Source organism: Coptis chinensis, chromosome 3 (assembly GCF_015680905.1).
Source record: "Coptis chinensis isolate HL-2020 chromosome 3, ASM1568090v1, whole genome shotgun sequence".
NCBI lineage: Eukaryota > Viridiplantae > Streptophyta > Magnoliopsida > Ranunculales > Ranunculaceae > Coptis > Coptis chinensis.
In genome coordinates, this window is record NC_141458.1 from 21,981,253 (window position 1) to 22,007,774 (window position 26,522).

Consider the following 26,522-nt stretch of genomic DNA (forward strand, 5'->3'; position numbering starts at 1 on the left):
ATTATCAATGTGTCAAGAAGAATTCATAAAATTCTCACAAGACAAGGTGGCTGACCTATGTGGTGAACATGGACCTCCTTCATGTTGCAAGAAAGCACACTTCTTTCCATCATTAACCTTCTTCCAATTTGTAAAACCTTCAATAGAAAATTCTAGATGTTTCGGCAGATTTGTTTAAAAAATGAAACAAGAAAAACAATAAGTTTTATCCTTCTTTATTGAGTACTCTAACCAAGGAAATTGTGAGAACCAATTATACTTGAACCGACGACCTTGCTTTCCAAACTTAGTGCTTGGATATTGTTTTTCCTGTAGACGAGGTTGTATAGGCCCCTTAAAGAGATAATATATTCTAACCACTTCTTGTTGATCAACCGGGTATTCGTAAATTGGAACACGTAAACCCGGATCTTGTTCAAATGAAGAATTCGCATTAACTTCTTGAAGCATAACACTTTGGACTTGAGGGGAATGCTCAACTTCGTTGATCACGGCCGGTTGGACTTGAAGAGAAGGTTCACTTTCTTCTATCACAACCCTTTGGACTTAGGAAGGACGTTGCTCATTGCCATCAACTCTTGAAGTATCAAGATTAGGCATAAGAGTTTCATCACTTTCCGATGTAGCAGCTTTACGCTTAAAAACGATAATAGAGTTTTTGTTTTCTTTGGCGCTTGGTGTTGCGACATGGTAACCTAAGATAGTAAATCATTATTAATAAATTGGTTCTATACATGAATACATACACTTCAAAGAAAAGGAATTGACTTACATAAAATCATTTGTTTTTTTCAATTTATTTTTTGAGTTCGAGTTCTAATATAATAAACAAACACGAAATCATACAAGTATAAATAACTAGATGCTTGGTGTAATGGTGTAGACGTGTAGTAGATAGTAGTGTTATGATGTTGTAAAGTTATCCACAGCCCCAGAAATCAATTTTTTTTTTCTATTCAACAAAGTCATAAGAATATAAATTTAACCCCTACTAATAATAAAACTCATAATTGAACTAACCTCTAAGCTCTTTCGACAATCAATGAATCAAGTGATCAATAGTGTGGAGTTGGTGTGCGCAATTCAACAATTCTGCAATTTGACAATCAGAAGGTTGGTGCATGCGAGGCCGTGAGCTCAATGCCTCAATGGTTCAATGAGAGAGAAGGAAGAAACAATAAAGGGAGCGACCGAGCGAGGGTTTTGATTTTTGAAGTCCGAACTCCGAAGTCTGCTTTTGTTTTCGACTTTCCGTAAGTCTAACTTCTCGTTCTTTTTTTTTCTTAACTTTCAATTTTTACTTAATAAGTTAATATACTAGTATATATACTTATTTTTAAGGAAATTTGGGGAGATATAGCCCCTGTTAGCCCTCATGTTGGTCGCCCCTGACTATAGGAGCTTTAACAGGAATAATGGATCTACTTGCCTGGGCTAACACTTGATAAACATCAAGAGGTTTATAATTATTTTCAATGACAGTACGATTCCTATCTATCCATATCATCTAAGCAATAGTAGCAAAGATAGTAACATTGTCTATTATACTATCTTTAGAAAGACTATGAGATAAGACTCTATTTAGAATATCTCTGACAGTGAAAGTTCTACTCCATTCCTGGAATCGAAAGGCAAGAGGAGAAGCAAACCATAACTTGTCTAGTTTTGTTGTATCACACTTCCCTCACTTCTTTTCTCTCTAGGTCTTTTTTCTCCCCTTCCTTTTCTTCCTCCTATCTCTTTCTCTTTATACCCCTTCCCACCTTCACCTTGGCATCCATCTATCTTCCAATCCCTCGGTTCCCCTTCTTTCCGTACACATGCCACATCCGCGATACGGGGTTCCGCAGCAACGATCCTCTACTCCTCGAGTTTTCTTATTACGTTGCATCCCCAACATTTCACCGCTAACCTAGTCCACTTTACATTCTTCGGCCACTACAAATGCCCCTTCTCGACTCCGTGGTCACCTAATTGGCCCGGGGTCGAGAACTCCCGCCATTCCTTTCCTTCTGTATATGGTATTCCTCTGCATTAGTATGCGCATGCTGTTAAGTGCAATCATCACGCGCATTTTTAGCAACTCCTTGTTTTTTGAGTTTCCACGCGTCATCTTTTGCCTGGATGTCCTGACGACTCTTCGGTTTTCCCACCTCCCCAAAATTACCTTTTTGTCCTTCCCCTATTTAAATCCTGCTCCTCATCCTTCCTCCCTCATTTTATTTTTCCACTCTCTCTCTTTGCTTCCCCCTAACTTCGCCAGCTCTTCTTTTTCTAGTCACTCTATGACGCGCGTGCTCTTCAGTGCTCTCTCCGGTGCCTTTCTTATCTTCCGGACATTCTTTTCAAGATCATCATTTCCTTCTTCTCTTTATTTCGGTACGTTTTCTTTTCTTCACTTTCTTTTGCTTGGTACTGTTCTTGAGTTTTTCCATTCCCTTGAGTCTGTTCCTCTCCTCTTTTCGATGTCGAACACCGACTCCGGTACCTCCTTCTCTTCCCGGTCTCATAGGATAGCGTCCCCACCTCCACTAGCCCCGGCTGCGACCCCCTCCACCTCTAGGCGACCCACATCCTTATTGTTGCCCCCTTCTCAGTGTCGTAGACCTAATTTGTACGCAATTAGGGCAGCCTATGGAGTTCCAGTGGATATACTACTTGAACACGTGCCCTCAGTCACCCACTACCCTCATCTGGTTCCCCGCAGCCGGGTATCTTGTTGCCACTGTAGGTCAAATAGTTGCCGGTCTACAACTTCCCCTAACCCTACTAGACTTTGAGGTGTGTAACCATTTCAACATCCCTCCTTGTTAAAGCATAGGAAACTTCTGGAGAATTATGTATGCTGCTAACTCATACAATATAACAGGAGAACCTAAGATTTCAAGCCGCGACATCATCTCTCACTATTATATAAAGACAAGTACCAAAGATGTCAGTGTAGGGTACCAATCTTTTTGCGTACGCCCCCAAAAGCACTCCTTTGTCCTTCGTATCACCTCTTCAGATAAGGTGTGGCACCACTATCCGCTATACATATCTGGGAATTTTCTATCCATGGACCTTCCTTCCAATTTAACTCTTAATCATCTTGCCTTCCAAACCCGTGGTGAGTCTTCTAGTCCCTTCCTTCTTTCCTGATACGCTCTCCCCGTTATCAACTGACCGGTGTCTCTTTTCCCTTGCAGGTTGGCGGCCAGATTCCAAGTCCCACATCTACTCCAGCATCTCTTGTCCTATTTTTGAAATACTCCATGACCTAGGCCCTACTCAAGCCGATCGCCTGGGTATCCATCCCACCCAAGGTACTCCATTGCTACAAGTCCCGGCTTTACACTCTATCGGCGGATACTCCGCCCCCTTCTATCGGCCTCCACCACCCAAGGAAAGAAGACCTAGAGCCTCGCCTGCCCCCAAGAAAAGAACTCGCACTAAATCCTCCTGCCGCCATCATCCTCGGACCTCATCTCATTCCCTCGCCTCTATTGAATTCCGCAATCCTCCTACCTCTTCAGCACCAGACGACGTCCCCTCTTACCATTCCATCTCCACCTGGGAAGATCAATACACCTCCCCCCACTCTCCTACTACCAACATGGATGTCAGCAAGGTGAAACTGTTTGATAGTGATACTGACGAAGATGATGATGTGACGGAGGTGCCTTCTATTGAGGTGCGGGCTCTTGCTAACGGGCCTCCATCCAAGAGGCAGTGGACTTCGGTGTTCGAGGAACCGGCCTCCACCACTCTAGCTGTCCAACCAGCTGTCTCTTCCCCCCGCACGTGCCGGGAAGGTAAAGACCCGGTTCTACCTACCGACCCTGAGTCCGCGATTGCCGCCCCTAAAGAATTCTGCCCCACCTTCAAGGTGCACAATCGCAAGGTGAATACCGCAGACTTAGCTCTGGAAAACCCAGCGGTGGCCTCTTCCTTATTCTATAGCGCCCATATGCCCAAAGATCAGCATATGCTGACGGGCTTCTCTGTACACCAATTGGGAGAAGGTATGAATCTTTCTTTGTACTCTTTACTTTATCTCATCCAATTCTTGACCCATCCTCACATTTGATCTTAGGTGAGCCTGGACATCTCGTACATGATCCGCGACCTTTTCGGTGCCAAAGCCAAGGTGGAGTCCCTGGAGAAGGAACTCAGTGGCCCTACCGAACTACGGTATGTCTGTGCCAGCCTCCATCAAGAATTGGAAGCTGCCAATCTGAACAAGCTCCGGGCTTAGGATGAATTGAAGTCTGCTGAATCCTCCCATAGCAATACATGGATGGGGTCAATGACCGCCTAAGCCGCCAGCGGGAAATACTCCTCCAGCAGCACCAAGAAAATATGGATGCCCTCACTCAGCGGCATCAAGATGCTTCCGCGAATCTTCTGAAGCAGCACCAAATGGACATGAGTAAGCTTCAAGAATACATCAAACTCCTAGTTGACAAGAGGGTGGACAAGAAGATTGATAAGTGCTCAAAAAGTGCTATTTAACCCTCGATTATGCCTCTTGTTTAGCCATCTTAGTGGACTAATAGTGTTTGTAAGTTATGTTTTAAGATTCTACAGGTGAGAAAGAGATTTTTGTAGAATATTAGAGAAAAAGGGATAAAATGGAGCAATTCGGAGCATTAAGGATCACATGGGAAGCCCGTGGACAATCATGGAGAAGGCCAAGGAATTGAAGCTATTAAAGATGTGACTTGGACCTATTTTAAAGCCTATTTGGAAGCCCAAGGCCAAAGGATTCGTTGCTTGGACCAAAGCCCGCAAAAGAGGATAGAAGGATGGAGCAAAAGAGGGAAAATAGACTCGAAGTCCGAGACTCATGGTTCATGAGTCTAGACTTCAATGCTCGCGTCTGGGGGGACGATAGATCGTGAGTCCAGACGCATTGCTTGAGTCCTGAGACGATGGATAATGAGTCCAGATGCATGAATCAACATCTTGAGCCAATTCCTTCTCGGTTTGGAGACTAAATTGGACTCACGAAAAAGTCTATTTGTATTAGGAAACAAATGACGGTTTGGAATGCTTCTAGAGCTCATTGTAACCCCTATAAATAGAGGACCTAAGTGCCTCATGTAAGGGCCAATTCACTTATATTCTTGTCTCCGAACTTGAGGCGCAGAGTTAATAAATTAGTCTTTCTAGTCTTATGTTCTTCAACTCTTCTTCTTTCTCGTTCTTCGTGTTCTTCCTTCTTTATGGAAGGCTAATCTTCTCCTTCAAGGGAGGAGATGGCCCGTGCTTAAGGTTTAATGATTCTTCCGGGTTTATGGTGTTCCTCAATCGGGTTAGTTCTTTATGTTTTTAGTTATTAGTTCCATGCCCGCAGACGGGGATGGAAGTATAGATTAAGGTTTTTATTTATTACAATCGAATATCATGCTAGTTTAGGGTTTTATTTATTGCAATTGAATATTTGCTAGTGACATGCTTTTATTTATTGCAATCGAATATCATGCTAGAACAGGGTTTTATTTATTGTAATTGAATATTATACTATTATTCTCTATTTTTCTTCTAGTTGTGTAGTGTTTTAGAGTAAGGGAAGTATTCCTTGTGTTTGCCTTAGATGGTGATTCATTGAATAGCTGCCCAAGCTCACATAAAAAGAAAGAAGATACTAGTAACATGAATATAGGAACAACCTTAAGTAGAGTTAATTGTTTAACGATGTTTCACCCAAAAAAGCATCGGCACTTGCTCAATTGCCCGATTGTAGTCTACTTGGGAGAACAACATGAAGCAAAAGATTATTGAATCAAAAGCATTGGTGGATTTGAATCTCTTGAATCTATCTCTCTCATATTCTCTCCCTATTTCCAATTCTTAGTTTTAGTATAAGTTTTAGTTAGTTAGTTTAGTTTAACATTAGAATCTACAATATCTATAATAATAGTTTTTAATCCCTCAAACCCCCTTTCCAAATCCTGTCCTTCACATAACATACACTTAAAAGTGGAACGATACCCTACTCATCCTTTACTTATTGAAGGATAATTAGGTTTTGATACGCTTCTTTTTGTTCAATGACCATCATCTATCTACATCATTCATATACCATCTCATACACAAAAAGGAGGCAGTGTCAAATGGCGCCGCTGCCATTTTAAGTTGTTTATGTTTAACATTTTCTTTCAAGATTAGAACTTTGGATATTGAGGTAATTTTAGCCGCATCATCCAACCTTTTAAGAAAGAAAGAAGCTTGAAGGACATCTTGAAGACAAGATCTACCATCCAGGTTAGTTGAATCTTCATTCTTTTTATTGTTTTCTTAGTTTAGTTGCATCATAGTTTAGTTTTATTGTTTTCTAGTATAATTGCATTTAGGATCTTTTCAACAATTGAAGTTGTAAGCCAACACAAATGAAAAATCAAACTCTAATGTTTCTTGTGCGAATCTTGACAAACGGACTATCGTGCGTGGGAAGTGGTACTTAAGCAATCCAAGTGATTCACCATAACCCTAGAAGAGAGACTTTTAGACAACGGCGAGATACTAGCTGTAAAGCCCAACCCAAGTTGAAGGAAAGTAGTTTTGCATATTAATATAATTTAGAATAGTTGCAGATATTAGTTTAATTGCATTCAAGCATAGTAGGATATTTTTTTTTTTTTTTGTTATTTTCGCGATAGAATTTTCTAGTGTATGCCCGTCGTCGTCCATATCATCGCCCAAGAAGAACAACAACGGTGGACAAGGTTTAACAACCGACTCACAAGAATACTAGACGAGATTGATACAATGGCATAAGCAATGATGGAGGTGTTTTGGACACCAATAATCCCGAAGCTATCCCTCCCATGCAAGCACAACAGAGAAAGAAGTCGAAAGTGATTTCTATTCGCCAATCATTGGAGACCCACCCAAAGTAGATTGTTTTTCCGAAACGAAGCTAACCGGTTTTGAGCTTAGAGCATCAAGAATCTCTATGCTTCCAAAGTTCAATGGTTTAGACAATGTTCAAATTTTATGTTCACATGAACAAATTTCTATCACCCCGAACTTTCAAGAACCGAGAATATCGGGGATGAGAGTATCAAAATCATTTTGTTCCCACTCTCACTCGAAGGTAAAGCATCTGAATGGTTAACTGCACAGCCGATCAATTCAATAGACAACTGGGAGAAGTTGAGAACAAAGTTTATGAACAAGTTCTACCCTTTGTAAGACGGATGCCATGCAGCAGAAGTCATCAACAATTTCAAAGGGAAGGTGACTGAAGAATATCATCAAAGCTGGGAGAAATTCAATAATCTGCTAGTCTCATGTCCACATCATGGATACGATAAGAGCACACTTGCTCATTTTTTCTATCGAGGACTCTCGATGATGAACAAGCGGATGATACTGATCAATGCACAAAGGCAAGTTTACATCAATGGATGGAGAGGAAGCTTACAACTTTCTCGAGAATTTAGTCAAGAAACACAACAATGGACTACTAGCAACGAGGATGTCGCTAGCATGGAGGGGGAGCCAAAGCAATTTGGTTACCAAGCACATGAACAATCAGATCAAGAACTGAAGTCTACATTGGCCAGCCTGGCCACCAACATTGAAACTCTGAGTAAGAAATTTAATCAGTTCTCTATGAATCCCTCCAAGTTCAACAAGTCTCAAGCTAAATCTCTCCCAGTCATGCAAGCTAGCAGATACTGCGAAGTCTGCTCAGACACTTCTCATGCAACTCTAGAATGTCCTGTTTACTATCAACATGCATCAATTGGAGAGTACAATATTAACTCATTTTAGAGGCCCAACCAAGGTGGTAATAACTTTCAAGGCAATTATTGGAGACAGAACGATGGACCCCCAAGTTCTCAAGATCAAAGTTATATTCCACAGACAAGTCAAGTTTCACAGTTGGTCCCTCAACAACAATTATACTCTCAACAAAATTCCAATACAAGTGGAGAGTTAGTGCCTGATCCTAGGAGAAATTATGCCACACCTGCCAACTTGGAGAATGCAATTACTTTGCTATCACAGAAAAATTAGAAGTTTGAAAGTGTTCTAGAGCTTCTTGCACAGTCTCAGCTCAATCTCCAGCAATCTCAGGCAAGTCAATGTTCTAGAATGGAGTCTCTAGAGGCTAAGGTCGACAAACTCACTACTATTTTGTCTGTAAAGACACAAGCCACTCAACCTAGCTTATTGGAACCAATATTGAGGAGTGAAGATGTATGCCACATTGGGACAACTTCTAGTACTGATCACCTCCATGATCATGTCATTTCGGTTACTACTCTCGGATCGAGGGATTGAAGATTGACAACAAGGTTGACTTACCTTCTCATGATGACATTCCACTGAGCAATCGGTCAAGATTTCAAATGAAGTTCGAAAGGAAGTGGAAGAAATCCTTTCAACTCCCATTTGTCAAGACAACCAAGACAAGATATGCAAGAATGCCAAAGAGAAAGAAAGAGACACATCTTACGTCGATGTGTTTGTATCAAAGACACCTTTTCCTATATTTTTGCTCAAAGCAAAAGGACAAGCAATTTTAGAGATGAAGGAGGCATTTGAGAAAGATAACATCAATATCCCCTTTCTCAAAGCAATCAAGCGGTTGCCATCATATGCCAAATTCTTGAAGGATGCATGCAACATAAAGAGAAGTACTCATGTTCCAAAGCGGCGTTTCGGGTTTGGACAAACAACATCTATTATCTATTAGCAAGCTCCAGTCAAGCTCAAAGATCCAGGAAGTCCTACAATATCATGCAAGATAGGAGAAAAATTCACGGGTAATGCTCTCTTAGACCTTGGTGCTAGTGTTAATCTCTTGCCATATCATGTGTACCAAGCGTTGGGCCTGGAGAACCTAAAGCCTGCACAAGTCAAATTGAAGTTAGCTGACTGCTCTACCAAGATTCCCAGAGGCATAGTTGAGGATGTTCTTGTTCAAGTAGCTGATTTCTACTATCCAGTAGATTTCATTGTAATAGATACCAAGGAAGCCTTTGATAAAATTCCAATTATTCTAGGCCGACCTTTCCTCGCTACCGCAAAAGCTTTGATAAATTGTCACAACGGTGAAATGAAGATCAACTTTGGTAAGATGTCCATGGACATAAATATCTTTCACCTGTTGCATAAAGATTGTGATGAAGCCGAAGGTGGAGAGGTGCACTTCCTTGATAGTATGATACAAGAATTCGTCCCATTCGAAGATACAATTGAAAGTGCTCAATCTACAGAAAACTGTGATGAACCTGAGAACCCCACCACAGAGGCGTTGCTAGCCATGTTCTTAGAATCTCTGCAGAAAATTCAGAATTTAAGTGAGCAGAATGGAAAATTGACAGAGAGAGTATCATATCTTGAGAAGATGAACTCTACATTTCAGGATGAACAACAGACTTCTACCCAGAAAAATCAGTTGCTAGAGAATCAGTTTAAAGAAGTTTTGGAAAAACAACAGAATCTAGAAACTGAAATGAGTCTTCTGAAGCAGAAAATGGACCATATTGATAAGAAGCATTGCACTACTGAAGCTTCTTCTACACCATCATTGTCTGAACGAGAGAAGTATGTGAACCAGTCTACCGCCCACCTTGGAAGCGATCGGCCAGACATCCATTATCATTCTTTGTGGTGGTAAAAGGACACATCGATACTATTATCCCTGTTAGAAAGAAAGATTTTCATCAATCTTCTATACAGAGGAACCATATGGCCTATCACACAATCATCAGACCTGAAATAATTCAAGGTAGAGAAATAACTTCACCAGCAATCTTTCCAGCATATCAAGGGGTATTTTTGACGACCCACAAGGTGAGACCTCCTCGTCCTCCAAACATTTGTCAAATTTGGGTAAGAAAATCTGATCTCCTCACTCCAAATTGATAATGCATGATATACAAGTTTTGAGAATCTGACTTTAAAAGACTCACATTACGTCTTGGGGATCCGACATAAAAGACCCAAAAAATTTGTTTCTTGAACTAATTTCGATATTCTCGCATCAATGGTAATATCCTACCTTTTTCTCATCCATTTCATTTACTTCTTTATACATTGAGGTCAATGCATGCATATAAGTAGGGGGTGTACTTGAGGTGTACTTGAGAAATGAATTTCAAAAATTAGTTTTCAAAAACAAAAATATTTTTGTTTCTATATCAGTTGCATGAGAAAAATGAATTTTAATGATGAGTCTGGGATATATATTCTATACTGCTTAGTGTTGAGTTTGATAGATAGTTGATATTATTGATTTCATTACTGCTTAGACTATTTATTATGCTCGGACATAGTTCTTGTTGATAGAATTCTTTATTAAGGCACCACCATAATACTTGATCAATTTTGTATACTTTTGCTAGAAGAGAGATTTAAACCCCTAGTAAACTAGAAGTAGAATTTTTAGACTTAACCCGTAAGACTTGAGCTTTATACCCATTCTTTGGAGAGTTCTTATGAAAAATCCGAGTCTTAGTGACTCAACATCTTTCAATTCTTTATGTCGTTGTAATATAGTCTCATTATTCGTTGATTTGGTTAATCATGAAGTGGCATCAACTGGGGAGATAGCCATTAGGTCTTGTAGTCTATTCGAAACAGAGTATCATACTGATAAGTCAAGTAGTGAACCCATTCAGCCTTTATCCCACCTAGTAGGACCATCATGTTAAACCCTTTTGAGCCTTACAATAAGCTATTTTCTTCCAAAACCCTTTATCCTTTTACCCAACTCCAGACAAGGAGTATAGCCAAAATATTTATCAGCCATACCCATATGTTTCTGAGAATACGAAGGGCACAAGGAGGAAGAAAGACCATAAAAGGAAGATTACAAGGAAATATCAGAGAGATACAATGAAGACCATCATTCTATTCAAAGTGAAAGAAGCTAGTGGAAAACAAGCATATCCAGTACTAATCAAGGATATACGAAAGTAAAAAAAAAAAAAAAAAAAAAAAAAAAAAAAGCAGAATGGATGGAAAAGCTAAGACAAAGGAAGAATTTTCTCTGCAATACAGAATTTGAAGAAATCTTCCAAAGAAAGAAGCAAAACCCTTAGTGTTTTTCAGAAACAACCTTAGAATCCTTTTTACCTTTCCTTCATAAACCAATACCCAAGCCAAGTTACAACCCATGGCTTATCACTACAGTATGATACAAAGTCTAGAATAGGTGAGAGGATGCTAAAGTGAAGGACCCGACACTTCATATGTGATTTACATTCTTTCCATGAGATTACTTTTATTCAGAAGTTTGTTTTTCAAGGTAGTATGTGGGATGTTCGTATGCATTATTATTTTCCCCACATACATGAGGTAAAATAGTAGACCATCTTCTTAGAGATTCCTTTCTGAGAGTATGACCGGTGAGAATTAAAAGTCGAGATTATCTACCTATGGTAAATTAGGGATTCTGTTTCTTGGATAGGAGAGTATAAGAGATTGACTAAGTACAAACATAAGCCTTGATTGAGAATTTTGTCAATTTTTACTATCTCCCATCATAATCTATGAGTCTTTCTTTGCAAAGAATGTAGTTAGCAATGGAGACCGTCTATTGGAGTAAGCACTAAGTGGGTAAGGAATTTCTCTCTAAAAAAAAATACTATCATTCTTGAACATGCTATTGATTGATTTTGTGGGTATATCACCTAAAAACCCTCACGAGACTATAACTCTTCGTCCTTTTTGGGGAACTTAAAGGTTTAAAGTCTTGTTGCATATGGTAAATGCAATGCGATGTCTACTTAAAAATGAGTTAGGATTTTATTTTTGTTATTAGGATGTGATTTTGATCACTTATCTATTTTTTATCTTATTTGCTAAGAGACGAGCAAATGGCTAGTTGGGAGTTGTGATAAGTGCTCAAAAAGTGTTATTTAACCCTCGATTATGCCTCTTGTTTAGCCATCTTAGTGGACTAATAGTGTTTGTAAGTTATGTTTTAAGATTCTACAGGTGAGAAAAAGATTTTTGTAGAATATTAGAGAAAAAGGGATAAAATGGAGCAATTGAGACATTAAGGATCACATGGGAAGCCCGTGGACAATCATGGAGAAGGCCAAGGAATTGAAGCTATTAAAGATGTGACTTGGACCTATTTTAAAGCCTATTTGGAAGCCCAAAGCCAAAGGATTTGTTGCTTGGACCAAAGCCCGCAAAAGAGGATAGAAGGATGGAGCAAAAGAGGGAAAATAGACTTCTGAGTCTAAAACTCAATGCTCACATTTGGGACGCATAGATCGTGAGTCCAGACGCATTGCTTGAGTATGAGACGTATGGATAATGAGTCCAGACGCATGAATCGACACTGTAGCCAATTCCTTCTCAGTTTTGGAGACGAAGTTAGACTCTGAAAGAAGTCTATTTGTATTAGGAAACAAATGACGGTTTGGAATGCTTCTAGAGCTCATTGTAACCCCTATAAATAGAGGACCTAAGTGCCTCATGTAAGGGGCCAATTCACTTATATTCTTGTCTCCAGAACTTGAGGCAGAGAGTTAATAAATTAGTCTTTCTAGTCTTATGTTCTTCAACTCTTCTTCTTCTCGTTCTTCGTGTTCTTCTTTCTTTATGGAAGGCTAATCTTCTCCTTCAAGGGAGGAGATGAAGCCGGTGCTTAAGGTTTAATGATTCTTCTGGTTTATGGTGTTCCTCAATCAGGTTAGTTCTTTATGTTTTTAGTTATTAGTTTCATTGCCCAGACCAGGGGATGAAAGTATAGATTAAGGTTTTTATTTATTACAATCGAATATCATGCTAGTTTAGGGTTTTATTTATTGCAATTGAATATTTGCTAGTGACATGCTTTTATTTATTGCAATCGAATATCATGCTAGAACAGGGTTTTATTTATTGTAATTGAATATTATACTATTATTCTCTATTTTTCTTCTAGTTGTGTAGTGTTTTAGAGTAAGGAAAGTATTCCTTGTGTTTGCCTTAGATGGTGATTCATTGAATAGCTGCCCAAGCTCACATAAAAAGAAAGAAGATACTAGTAATATGAATATAGGAACAACCTTAAGTAGAGTTAATTGTTTAACGATGTTTCACCTAAAAAGGCATCGGCACTTGCTCGATTGCCCGATTGTAGTCTACTTGGGAGAACAACATGAAGCAAAAGATCATTAAATCAAAACATTGGTGGATTTGAATCTCTTGAATCTATCTCTCTCATATTCTCTCCCTATTTCCAATTCTTAGTTTTAGTATAAGTTTAGTTAGTTAGTTTAGTTTAGTTTAGTTTAACATTAGAATCTATAATATCTATAATAATAGTTTTTAATCCCTCAAACCCCCTTTCCAAATCATGTCCTTCACATAACATACACTTAAAAGTGGAACGATACCCTACTCATCATTTACTTATTGAGGGATAATTAGGTTTTGATACGCTTCTTTTTGTTCAACAACCATCATCTATCTACATCATTCATATACCATTTCATACACAAAAAGGAGGCAGTGTCAAAGATCCAAGAAGAACATGTGCGACTCCTCCAAGAAGGGCGCCTTCTTCCCGAGAAGCCAGCCACCCTCACACTTGAAGCCCCTGAAACTGCTGTGGAAGACGCGCCAAGTTATTGAGGCGGCAGATGGGACCGCCATGGTGGAGAAGTCCACAGACAATGAGGAGGTAGTTGAGCCCCCCATGACAGAGGGGTCTATGGACACAGAGGCGGCTAATGATGTTGAACCTACATCGGAGATAGTCTAGGACCCCTTCTCTCGACTTTGAGCTTTGTACTTTTTTGTGGCTCCCTCCACTTGTTTTCCATTGCTTTTGTACTTTTGCGAATCTCATGATCCACTATTTGTTTTGAATTTTGTCCTATGGATGCTTTTGCTTAATTGTGCTTGAATTTACTCCACTTATGGTGTTTGTTCCTTTATCCTTTGATCTTTATTAGCCTTTGCAATTACAAAATGCCTTTCCACAATGATTTGTATGTCCCTATTGACCCTCTTAGATCCCTTCTGATTGTGTAATCTTGGATGCGTCTTAGATTAACCACTTGGCACGCACATTCTCATTGTACTCACATGGTGTTCTATCATATTTTCTTACGCCTTCCCACTCTTTTTGGTTGGTTATGCCACCTACTGGGGACAACTTTCTTTGCCCCTTGTGTAGTTTGTATCTCTGTCCGTGAAGAGCTCATCCCCCTCGATGCCACTCTCTTCGCTGCTTGCTGGGGCCACTCTCTTTGCCCCTATGTGTGACTTGTGACTCTTGTTCGCGAAGGGCTCATCCCCCTCGCTGCCACACTCTTCGCAGCCTGCTGGGGCAACTCTCTTGCCCCTACGTTTGATTCGGACATACTGTCTGCGAAGGGCTCGCCCGGGTATCTCTCTGAGGATGATGAGCTAGTTGGGGCAACTCACCTTGCCCCCAAGTTTGATTCGGATATGCTGTCTGCGAAGGGTTCCTCCCCCCGCTGTCTCCCTGAGGCTAATGAGCCTGTTAGGGCAACTCACCCTACCCCCAAATTTGATTTGGACGTGATGTTCGTAAAGGGCTCCGCCGCCCCTACTATTTTTTTCTTGAGGGGTTGGTGAACCTAATAGGGCAACTCACCTTGCCCCCAAGTTTGATTTGTCCACGAAGGGCTAGTCCCCTTTTGTCTCTCTGAGGCTGATCTGCCTTTATTAATTCGCCATGTCAATTTCTCAAAAGTGCCATTGTATTATATATGTGCAAACAGCCCAAGTCCCTTGCTCCGGATTGGTATTACATTTAAATATAAAACTTTTTCAACATTTTTATATTCCAAGGTCTCTCTATCAGCTTTCCTTCCATGGTCTGCAGCTTGTAAGTGGCAGCCCCTCCGACATCCACCACCGTGTAGGGTCCCTCCCAATTTGGTCCCAGCTTCCCGTCATTTACTTTCTTGGTACTTGGAGTAACTCTGCGAAGCACAAAATCTCCTACTTGGAACTGCTGCGGTTTCAACCTCTTGTTATACTGCCTTTGTAGGCGTCTGTGGTACTCCTCTAGTTTGACACGTGCATTGTCCCTCCTCTCCTCAGCCAAGTTCAAGTCTCTAGACAATATGCCCCAGTTCAAACCCCCTTCAACAGCCTTAGTGCGTGTAGTGGATGCCACCAACTCCGATGGGATCACTGGATTCACTGCATCTATGTCGTATGCTAACGAGAAAGGAGTCTCTCTAGTGGAGGTTCGTGGTGTAGTACGGTAAGCCCAGAGCACATGACTCAATTCAATTCATCGGCCCATGCTCCTTTCCGATCTTCCAACTTTCTCTTGAGGTTGTTCATTATGGTCTTGTTAGATGATTCGGCATGTCCATTACCCTCGGGATTTGTAGGGAGATGAGAATTCTTGTTTCACATTATAAGCCTGCAAGAACTCCTTCACCTTTGACCCCGTGAACTGTGTTCCATTGTCTGCTATGATGGAATATGGTAACCCAAACCTACATATGATGTTTTCCCATAAAAATTTAATCACTTGCTCCTCCTTCACCTGTTGCAATGCCACGGCCTCTATCCATTTGGTAAAGTAATCTGTAGCGGCTAGCATGAATCTCTTCTTACCGCTGGCCATTGGCTGTGGACCCATAATATCCATGGCCCATATGGCGAATGGCCACGGACTTGATACATTGTGCAGCGGCTCCGCTGGTGCAAATATTAACTAAGAAAACCTCTGACATTTTCCACATTTTTTAGCAAACTCTACCGCGTCCTTTTTCATATAAGGCCAAAAGTAACCCTGAGTTAACAGTCGGTGTGTTGTGGCTCTTCTTGCTGAATGGCTCCCACAATCTCCCGCATGTAATTCTGCCAGTACTTCTTGTGCCAGGTTCGGCCCCAAGCACCTCAACAGCGGTCCATCGAAATTCTTTCGGTACACCTCCCCTTCTATCAGAGTGTATATCCATGAAGTCTGTTCCAACCTTCTCCTCTCTTTCTTATCACTCCCCTCTCCTCCAAACATAAAGTGTTTTATAGGGTCCATCCATCCTCCTACCCCTTCCGCAGTCTGGCATATCTCTTCCACCCTCTCGATACTTGGTTTCTCCAACCTCCTTACTTTTATGGTTATCTCTTCTGACCCCAGTATTGCAGCTGAGATGTAAGCTAGGGCGTCTGCGTGTCTGTTCTCACCACGACCCAAATGTATGAACCTGATTTTTTTGAACTTCGCCGCTCGGCTGTGTACAATCTCCAAATATCTTGACATTCGCGCACATCTAGCAACAAAACCTCCATTTGCTTGACACACCACCAAATTTGAGTCTGAGTACACCGTCAACTCATTCACCCCCAAATCTTCTGCCATTCCTAATCCCGCTATCACAGCCTCATATTCTGACTCATTATTGGTTGCCGCGAACCCCAACTTAATAGACAACTCTATTTTGTCGTTATCTGGAGTAACCACTACGACACCTATTCCACTACACGTATCTGTGGTAGACCCGTCTGCGAACACTCTCCATCCATTCTTTTTATCCCATGGATCTAACAAGTCCGGTTCCCCCTCATGTTCAGGCTCCATGACCATCTCCTCCCCCCAAGTCGGATCCTCCGCCGGGAACTCTGCCAAGAACTCCGCCACTGCCTGTGCTTTTTCCACAGTCCTTATTTGATATTGAACTTCATAAAACTTAGCATCACCACCCATTTTAGCATTCTTCTGGGCTTTTCAACTTCAATGCTAAGAATATCAATGCCAAAGCGTACTTCTCTACTCTACTGTACTGGGTCTCCGCATCCAACAAGGTTTTACTCTGGAAGTTGATAAGAGCCCAAAACTGTAGTTTTAACCCCTTAACAATAATACTTTTAGACTAATTATGCGAGTAATAAATAAGAGTTAATGCTAATTACGTGCTTTTATGTATTTCAGGCATTGAATTCAATTATGTACAGAAATGTGCCACTTTGGCGATATAAAGGAGCAAGGGTTGGTTGCTAAGAAGTTCTATGATTAAATGCCAAGATTCAAGGAGAAAAAGCCTTTGTAAATCCCGGTCAGAAGCTGAAAAGTCATAGTCAACGCGGGTAGAAATAAAGACAAAAAAGTGAGAACTTTCAAGACCGTATCTTTGGATTCAGGCCTCGGAATTGGGCGTACCTTATGTCAAAACGACCGGCTCGAAAAGAGCTTTCCAATGGTAGAAACGTTGACCCAATTAGAGGAGCAAAAGTGGACGAAAAGCCTATTGAAGTCAAAACCAGCTGAAAAAGGCCCTGTGGACTGAAGAAATTGGGCTTTGGGCTCGATTTTCCAGCTCAAAACATAGACCCTCAGCCCATGCACGAAAATATGGATCTAGTCTCCTCCATTTCCACACACAAGACTTAGATCTTAAGTATCAATTAGGTTAGGATAGAAAGTAGTCATTAAAGCTTAGTTCTAGATCTAGTTTTTTCAATTAATTAATTAGTTGTTATTCTTGTTTTAATTTCAGTATTGAATTATTGTTATTTAGTTGTTAGATCAATAAAATATTTTGTTCTTGATAATCTAGTTTTGTTTTCCATTAATTATTAGTTTCAATTCTTAGATTTACTTATTTGTCATTATTAGTTTAAATCAATTATTGTATTAATAGTTTCCATTTGAGTTTAAATAAGCAAAGTTTCAATCTTTTTATGATGACTTGTTTAATTGCATATGGAAATGATAGCATGATGATTCTAGGCTAAACCTCTATTAGAGGGGGTTGAAGAAGCATTGATGAAGCTTGATTTGTGTTAGCGTAGAGTAGTCATAATTTCCATTCCATTCTAGAAACGATTAGTTCACCATGAGAATGGGTTTGATCGTTCACATGCTAGATGTTAGTTGGTAGAGATTACCATGAACAACTAGGGATTAGGAAGAACTAATTGTTCTACGAAAGCAGTTCAATTCGGATTACGACGATTCGTCGCTAGTAAATTAAGTCGAGTTAAGGTGGAATCAAACCCCCCTAATTCCTTATCATAGATTCAACCCGTAGCATTTCATAGTTGAATCCCATTATCTTGTTAGTATAAATTGAATCGTAGTATAATTCGTAAAACTCTCATTGACTTTGGTAGGATTGATAGTCGTAGAAAACTTTGAATGCTAAAGAACTAGGAGTGGAACGAATCTTCTATTCCAACTCTACTTCAATAGTATCGAGAGTAGAAATCTTTGATAAATAGTATGCTTATAAAGAAATAGTTTTACTTGCATTTGATATTCATTATTTATTCGGAGTAGAATTATATTCAATTTTATCATTTTATCATAAGTACACCGGTGTTTTAACCTTATCAACCACTCGGACGAGGACTAAACTTACTGCGTACTCTATAACCCCCAGGTATAGGTACAACTTCTCTCCCAGTTCTGGCCGTGACAACAAAGGTGTCTTGCCCAAATAACCCTTCAGTTCCTGAAGCACTTCCTTGCATTCAGCAGTCCAAACGAAGTCTGGAGTACTCCTCAACAGTCGATAAAGCGGCCTGCACTTGTCTGACGACTTAGAAATGAACTTGTTCAATGCCGCGACTCTTCTAGCTAGCCGCTGTACTTCTTTAATATTTTGAGGTGAAAACATCTCTATCAGCGATCATATTTGCTCGGGATTGGCTTCTATTCCCCGATGAGTCACATTGTATCCGAGAAACTTCCCTGTGGTCACCCCAAATATGCACTTCTCTGGGTTGAGCTTTAAATTATGTGCCCGCAGTATGCTAAATGTCTCCCTCAGGCCCTCTAAGTGCTCTTCCTCTGACATGCTCTTTTCCACCATGTCATCTATATATATTTCGATTCCCTTTCGGACCTTGCTCTCGAACATTTTCTCTCCCAGCCGGTGGAAAGTGGCCCCGCATTCTTCAAACCGAACGACATCCTCGTATAACAATATGTACCCCCCTTCCACTACGAAGGACGTCTTCTCTTGGTATGGTCCATACATTGCGACTTGATTATACCCCATCGACGCGTCCATGAATGAGAATATTTTGAATCCTGCCGTTTGGTCCACTAGCTCATCCTCTCGCGGCATGGGGTAACTGTCTTTGGGGCACTCTAAGTTGACATCTGTGAAATTGATGCACATACGCACCTTGCCATTCTTTTTGGTACCGCGACGATGTTAGACAACCAGTCTGTGAACTCCACTTCCTGTATTATTCCCGCTCCTTTCAACCTAGCAACCTCCTCGTAAATTCCCTCAGCATACTTCGGCCTAATGCTTCCCATCTTTTGTCTCACAGGCTTAGCATCTTCCCTCATGTGCAAATGGTGACATGCGAAACCTAGGTCTAATTCAGTGATATCCTCAATTGTTCAAGCAAAGACATCCTTATTCTCATAGAGGAACTGTATCAGTTTGTTCTTCCACTCTTCAGGCAGACTGGACCCTATTGATGTAAACTTCTCTTCTTCCCCATCCCCAAATTCACTATCTCAATCTCATCGAGAGTCTTCGGTACCACTAACGACTCCGACTCCGACTCCCCTTCCGCAGAGGCACACTGTAATTGCTATGCCCGCCTCTTCCTAGGGTTCGATGTTTCTCCTTCATCCTCTCAAATCAACCTTTTTACTGTTCCTTGATGACTATTCTTTGTCGTCACCTGATCTCTGCAAACCTCATACATCCCAGTTGGGGTGGGAAATCGGATCACTTGGTAGTAAGTGGATGGTACTGCCTTCATCTAGTGAATCTACCGCCTCCCTAGAATGGCATTGTACTGCGAATCGGCGTCCACCACTTTGAATCGAGATAACAATGTCACCAGTCCTGTTGTCACAGGGAGCAAGAGTTCTCTTAAAGGCTCAATCATGCTTCCATTGAACCCGTACAAATTTGTCTGCGATGGTCTTAAATGTTTCCTGTCTATCTTCATCTCCTCTATTGTCCCTCTGAACAACAAATCCACGGCGCTGCCGCAATCAATTAGTACCCTTTTCACCATGTAATTACCCATTGCCACTGTGATTACCAATGCATCCTCGTGCGGGGAGTCAACCGCCTTCAAGTCTGCGTCAGTAAACACTACGCTCCCCCTTTCAGTCGCGGATCATGAGGCTGGCCGCGAGTGTCTTGCTGCTTTGTTGACTTGATGGATGCTCGCAGTTCGTCTTATCTTATCTCGGTAGGCATTGTGACTCAAAATCTCTCCACTGAAAATGACGTTGATTGTCCCCAGTATCCTTCCCTGGTTTGGTACCTGCTCCTCTTTCCCCTTTCCCATTGTAAACTCCTTCAGCAACCCCTTCCCTATCATTTTCTGTACTAACCACTTAAGCGCGTAGCATTCATTCGTCTCATGGTTTTATATCAGATGGTAAGCAAAATAAGGCTTACCTGGTATTTCCTCTGGTTTGGTTCGCGGCCTCTTCATAGCCCTGCAAATTCTGAATCAGCGGCAATATTTCACTTAGCGGGTGGTTTAACAATGCTTGTTCCATTTCTCGGTAAGGTTTTCTCTCCCTATTCTCCCTCCTGACTTCGTTTCTCCCCCTTTCGGGCCACGAAGAGTAGCCCCGATACCCACTGCTTCCCCTGTCTGATGCCTCGTATCTTCGGTGATCCTCGCTTCCTTTTAATGACAATATGGCCTTCCCCGGCCTCTTCATCTCTTTTGCATAGTGTCCTCATACCTTATATATTTCTCCACCCTCGGGTATAGGTCTTGTAATGTCACGATCTCGTTCTTGGCCACAGACTTATGTACCCTCGTTCCTGGGCGTAACCCCTTTTCAAACGCAATCACCGCAGTTCTTTCGTCCAAGTTTTCCACCTTCAACGTCTCTGCCTTGAATCTGCACAAAAAATCTCCCACCGACTCTGCGGATCTCTGTATTACATTAAACAGAGCCGTAATATCTACTACCCGCTTTTTTGGTGTATGAAGTGGTCCACGAAAGCTTGCTCTAACTCTTGAAAGTTGTTTATGCTCTTCGACGGCAACCGGTAATACCAATCAGAAGCTCCCCCCTTTAATTAAGCTAGTGGGGAACATCATGTATCGCAGTCCATCATACCGAGGTTCTTGCCACAACGACATCTGTTGTCGAAAGTGGTGAATGTGATCTACCGGATCTCCCTTCCCATCATACCTCTCAAATCTAGGCTGGTTGAACCGCTTTGGAACCTCAGATTTCCAAATTGCGTCAGCCAATGAGTTACGGTTCAGCCCTGCCACCACTTGGTTCGCAGCCCCACTTATGCCCTTGGCTTGCTCCAGCTTCGCTTTCAGGTCACTGGCAATCATTTCCCTTACTTGCTCCCTCGTGAGTCCAGCCACCATATTGTCCACCAAGTCGGGCCTCCCCTCCTCCTCTTTCTCCGACTCCGACTCCTCTCTCTCTGACTCCTCTATGGTCTCCTTCTCCCTCCGAAGTCCATCGTTCTCTTCCCTCAATCTCGCTATTTCCTCATGTAACAGTCTTGTTCCCTCTGAAACTGACGCGGTGGTCTCTTCTCCACCTTGCTCTCCCCTATCACTCCTCACTGACTCCCCCTCCTCCTCTGCAACCACCACCTTTCTTGGCCTTCCTACTCCTCTCTTCACTCTTGTTGACATTTCTCCAGTTGTTTAGATCTCGTCCCCACAGACGGCGCCAAATGTTGTATCACACTTCTCTCACTTCTTTTTTCTCTAGGTCTTTTTTCTCCCCCTCCTCTTCTTCCTCATATCTCTTTCTCTTTATACCTCTTCCCACCTTCATCTTGGCCATCCATCTGTCTTCCAATCCCTCGATTCCCCTTCTTTCCATACCATGCCACGTCCGCGGTACGACATTCCGCGGCAACGATCCTCTACTCCTCGATTTTTTGTATTACATTGCATCCCCAACACTTCACCGCTGACCCAATCCACTTTACATTCTTCGGCCACTACAAGTTTCTTACAACGGATATAGGCAGAAGCTTACAAACCTCTTAGAGCTCAGTCAGCAGAAGAAGCAGAGTACCTTGCAACTGAGATGGGTGTAATGCTGGCAACTAGAGAAGAAGTCACACATGTCAGACTTGAAGGAGACAATCAAGCAGTTATCCATCCACTATAGAATCCATAAAAGATACAGTGGCGTATGAAGAATGTTGCCCAAGCTACTATCAGTTTAATTAGCAATTGTAATTACTATTTTTCTTGGATTCCTAGAAACACTAATGGACAGGCCCATGAAATTGCCAAATGGGCCTTTAGGCACGAGGCCATGGGGTCAGGTACCAAGCTGGTTACTTGATTCTGATTGTAGACTTTATAAGTTTTGAATAATCTATTATCTATTATCTATATACTAAAGCCAATTCTTATATATTTGATCAAATAAAAAAAAATCTAAAAAATAGGTGATTTGTAGAGTACCGACTTATTTCGAATATATCCTTAACGCGGCCTCAAAAACACTACATATTCTATAGTTAATAACTTATTATAGAGTATAAAATCAGCTTCCGATGGTTCCCCACATTCTCTAAGGATTATGTGAGATATACCGAATTAAAACACTCAAAATGTTATTCGCATAACCCTTTCATATATCTGAAATTTGCATTTGTTGTTGGTTATTAACTTCTTAAGAAGTAAACCAATATACTTCCCGAGTAAGTGCCCGAATACCATCACACACTCTCACATTTTTAACATATGCATTTTTCTTCCTTTTCATTTTTCTTTCTTGGATCTCATTCTGATTTTCAAACACATGCGGGCTACAATATGATAATACATATTGAAAGTCTAAACCTGTAAAAAGAACACATGCTTATTATGAAGGGGTGCTTTTATTTACACATTTGATTTATGCTTCTTTGTATGACATTGTTTATTTAGACAATCTAATGATATATCTAATAATCATCTAAACACGCACAACCTCTCATATACATACACTCGAACACTCGATTCAGAAAATAACAAAGTTAACACGAGATCAAATGCCAAGGTGCAAACTCTCTCAAGTTATTTCCCATTAATTTAGAGAACTATGCTTCTATTGGTTTAAGAACATTATGAAATAATCAGACGATCACCGATAGTCATATTTGGAAGACAGGTAAATGTAATGCATGGTTATGTATGTGATGTTGTTTTTCTATTCAATGTATATAGAGCAATAGAGTACGTTTACATGTGAATCCATAGAGTTTTTTCCATCACAATAAGAGTTGACTATAACAATTTAGATTTTGTATTCAGATATCATCGGGAAATACAAATGAATTCAAAAACAAAATTGTATTTGGCATTTGGGACGGTTTCCTTTAGGACCCAAATGGTAAGCAAAACCTTAAGTATATGTACTTAACTAATTTCATTTATAAACAATACATTAGCTTTCTTTAAACTAAATATATACAACCTTCTTACATTTCATTTCAGCACCTGGAACAGAAATTGGAATTGACTCTTATAACAAATACAAAATACGGTGAGTGAAATCACTTCATTCAGGAGCAAGGATTAAATTAACTGATCGAGGCAGCTGTCATTGGTTTCCTAAGTTTTGTTCTTTTTTTTCCCTAGTACAGGAAGATGGAATAATGCTAAAAATAAATTTTCAAAATTTGTGCTCATTCTGAGTGCACGAAAATGTGATAGTGTTAAAAGATATGGGTCAGGATGCTTATAGAATGTCCATATCATGGAGTAAGATCCTGCTAAGTATGTTTCACCTCTCTAACTTCATAAATGAGTGTGGATGCTTATAGAATGTCCATATCATCATGGAGTAGGATCTTGCCAAGTTGTATAATAATATGATGTCTTATACGAGCTACTCTTGGTATTGCATAAGAAAGCTATTATTGAATTTGCATTGTGATGAGCATTTCAAAGCGATGGAACTACAATTGAACTTGCAATAGCTCAACAACTTTTATTCGATACACAACAAACTTTGGTTGTAAAGAGAGCCACCTAAATATTTTTTGGTTGTAGAAATTTTAATCATTTTGGAGTAAAATATATCGAAGCTTAAAAATTCTTACGAGTGGTTTACTGATAATGGATGGATGATAATTCTTTAATTGATCGAAAAGAGTGAAGAATGTTTGTGTAAATTATTGTTATGCTTATTTTTGTGACACTTTATTGATACCATCAAACTTAACTCTTTCAACATTAGTGCAATAGTGGAAGAACTTTGTGGTATTATTTCTTTATCCGAACTTTGTTTTGCAATGTGATTGTAGAAACATTGAGAATAGATAAATATACTATAAGAAATAAGGAAAAAAGTGAAATAAGATGGAATATTTGAGCATTTTATTATAAGTTCAATTAAGGTGTGTGTTAGAAGCTTTAAGTTTGAAAATGGAATGTTATTTGAAAGGCGCACTCTTCTTCCATCTATTTGATTATTAGATTGTTCAAATCTGAAAATTAATGGTCATTACTCATTTTACCCACCCAATCTTACGTTAACACTTTGACATGTTCACATTGACGAAAGACATAGAACGATATGATTTTCTCTGTTATTCATGTTGGAATTGAATAAGTATATTTTGCATGTATACAAACAATCACCTAGAAAAAGAGAAAATACTTGGAGGAGTATTCTAACTAGGTGAATGCATTTTCTTGAAAGGGAATTTTTTTTGTATTCATCAATTCATCATATAACACGTTCATGTGATAAATCTTTTCAAGTGGGAGTAATGTATTGTTTGAGTATATAGAAACAATCAATATGTTTTAGTGATTTGATAGATATTTTAGTGATTTGTACACATTAGTACGTAAGCCGAGCGGTGATGATTTACCGCTAAATCACCATAAATCTAAGAAAACTATTATACAAGTTAGATCGAGTTTAAGATGATTTCATTTGAAAATTACAGATTAATATCCTAAACCATAAAGTGATATCTCAATTTGATCCTTTAGTTTCCAAATACTTATACACCATAATCGCTGCTCATTAATATATTTCAGTTTATTTTCAATAAAAATATATTTTTATTCAAAAATTTGTGTGAGACATTTTGTAAAGCCTTTTTAGCACACAAAATATTTAATAGATCCCGGGTCCAAAATCTAGTTAATATATATATATGTGTGTGTGTGTGTGTGGTTTAACGGAAAAAAAAACATGCTCAGTAGTCTCTTCAATTCTTCTGTCATGCATCTAGGGAATAAATTAAAGCACTGACACAACAGTGCCTATCATACAACAATTTCCTAGTATGCAATATGGAGTTTAGGATTTTCCAAACAAACAACTTGACTCTATGAGGAGCATTTATCTTCCAAATAGTGCTCCAAGCTTTTTTAACAAGACTTACTTACATAAACCGAATGGTTGATAGGTTGATTTTGAGAAAGAAACCAACTATAAGTAGATTTAACTGAAAATTTGCCATTTTTTTCCAAATACCAAATCAATTTTTGTTGACAATCAAAAGAATGAATTTTTGTTTTTAAGATCTCATTTTTTATGTCATTGGTAAACAACTCATCTAACAGAGATTTATTCCAAGAGTAAGTAATAGAATCAATAAGGTCAGAAACATACTTGACATTGTTCTGACCATTAGGTTTGGGACCAACAGGTTTTTTAAAGGGAATGGAGGGTATCCAATTATCCTCCCATATGTCTATGCCTTGCCCATCAGTAATGATCCAACAAGGAATACAAGGAATGAGAGATAGGGCATTTCTTACCTTGATGATATTTTTCCACCATTTTGATGCAGACTTAGATTTTTAGAATATGAACATTTTTAAAATATTTAGCTTTAATAACCTTAATTAACCTAGAGAAGATCAGGTTCAATAATGAGTTGCCAGCACAACTTAGCAATCAAAGCCATGTTTTGAGAATAAGAGTGCTTGAAACCTATACCACCTAATTTTTTTTTCCACAACAAGAAAACCATGATGACAATTTTAGCTATTGATTGTGTTCTTCTAGATATTGTGGTGATATAAATTTGTATATCAAATTTGATTTCAGAAATCACAAAAATGTTGTTTTCTTCCAATTTTTCACATTACTTGAACTACGTTTAATAAACAAATTCTTATATGGACAATTAAGCATCATACGTCATTTTTTGTTGTTGTTGTTCATTGATACAATTTATATATAGTTAATTTTTGCTTCTTTGACATATATTATAATGAGAGGGGTTCTAGGGACGTATATTTCAAAAACACGCAAACATATTCATGATTGTTAGGGCATTTCTAAATTTTAGATTTGACAACAAATTAAGAATTGTGGATTGTTCATTTTCACGATTTTTTATACTATATTTGGCAAGTTTAGAATTTTTTTATTTTTTATGACAATGTTTAAAATAGTTAGGAGATTATATCTACAAAAAATTAGCATAATCTAAAACTTATAAATGTCCTAACGATTTTGAGTTTGTTTACGTGTTTTTATAACATATGTCCCTAGAACCCCTCCCTATAATAATAACATCATATATATATAGTTCAATTTGTTCACATGCATCAGACAATAGGATGGACCATGAACTATAAACAAAATTTGTATGACTTTGTCATTTTTATTTTTTATTTGTTTAGTGGAAATTTTATTGAAAATGATA

General features: G+C 39.5%; 1 protein-coding gene across 1 annotated transcript; it reads right to left on the reverse strand.

The window, feature by feature from the left end:
- Positions 1-15,646: 15,646 nt before the first annotated feature.
- LOC147508613 (uncharacterized) lies at positions 15,647-16,639 on the reverse strand. Its single transcript, XM_086597436.1, has one exon. The coding sequence runs from the start codon at positions 16,637-16,639 to the stop codon at positions 15,647-15,649; it is 993 nt and encodes a 330-aa protein (XP_086453562.1).
- Between the last annotated feature and the right edge of the window lie 9,883 nt (positions 16,640-26,522).

Bases quoted from the DNA above. Each gene is read 5' to 3' on its own strand.
- LOC147508613 (XM_086597436.1), bottom strand. From the start codon at position 16,639: ATGGGTGGTGATGCTAAGTTTTATGAAGTTCAATATCAAATAAGGACT.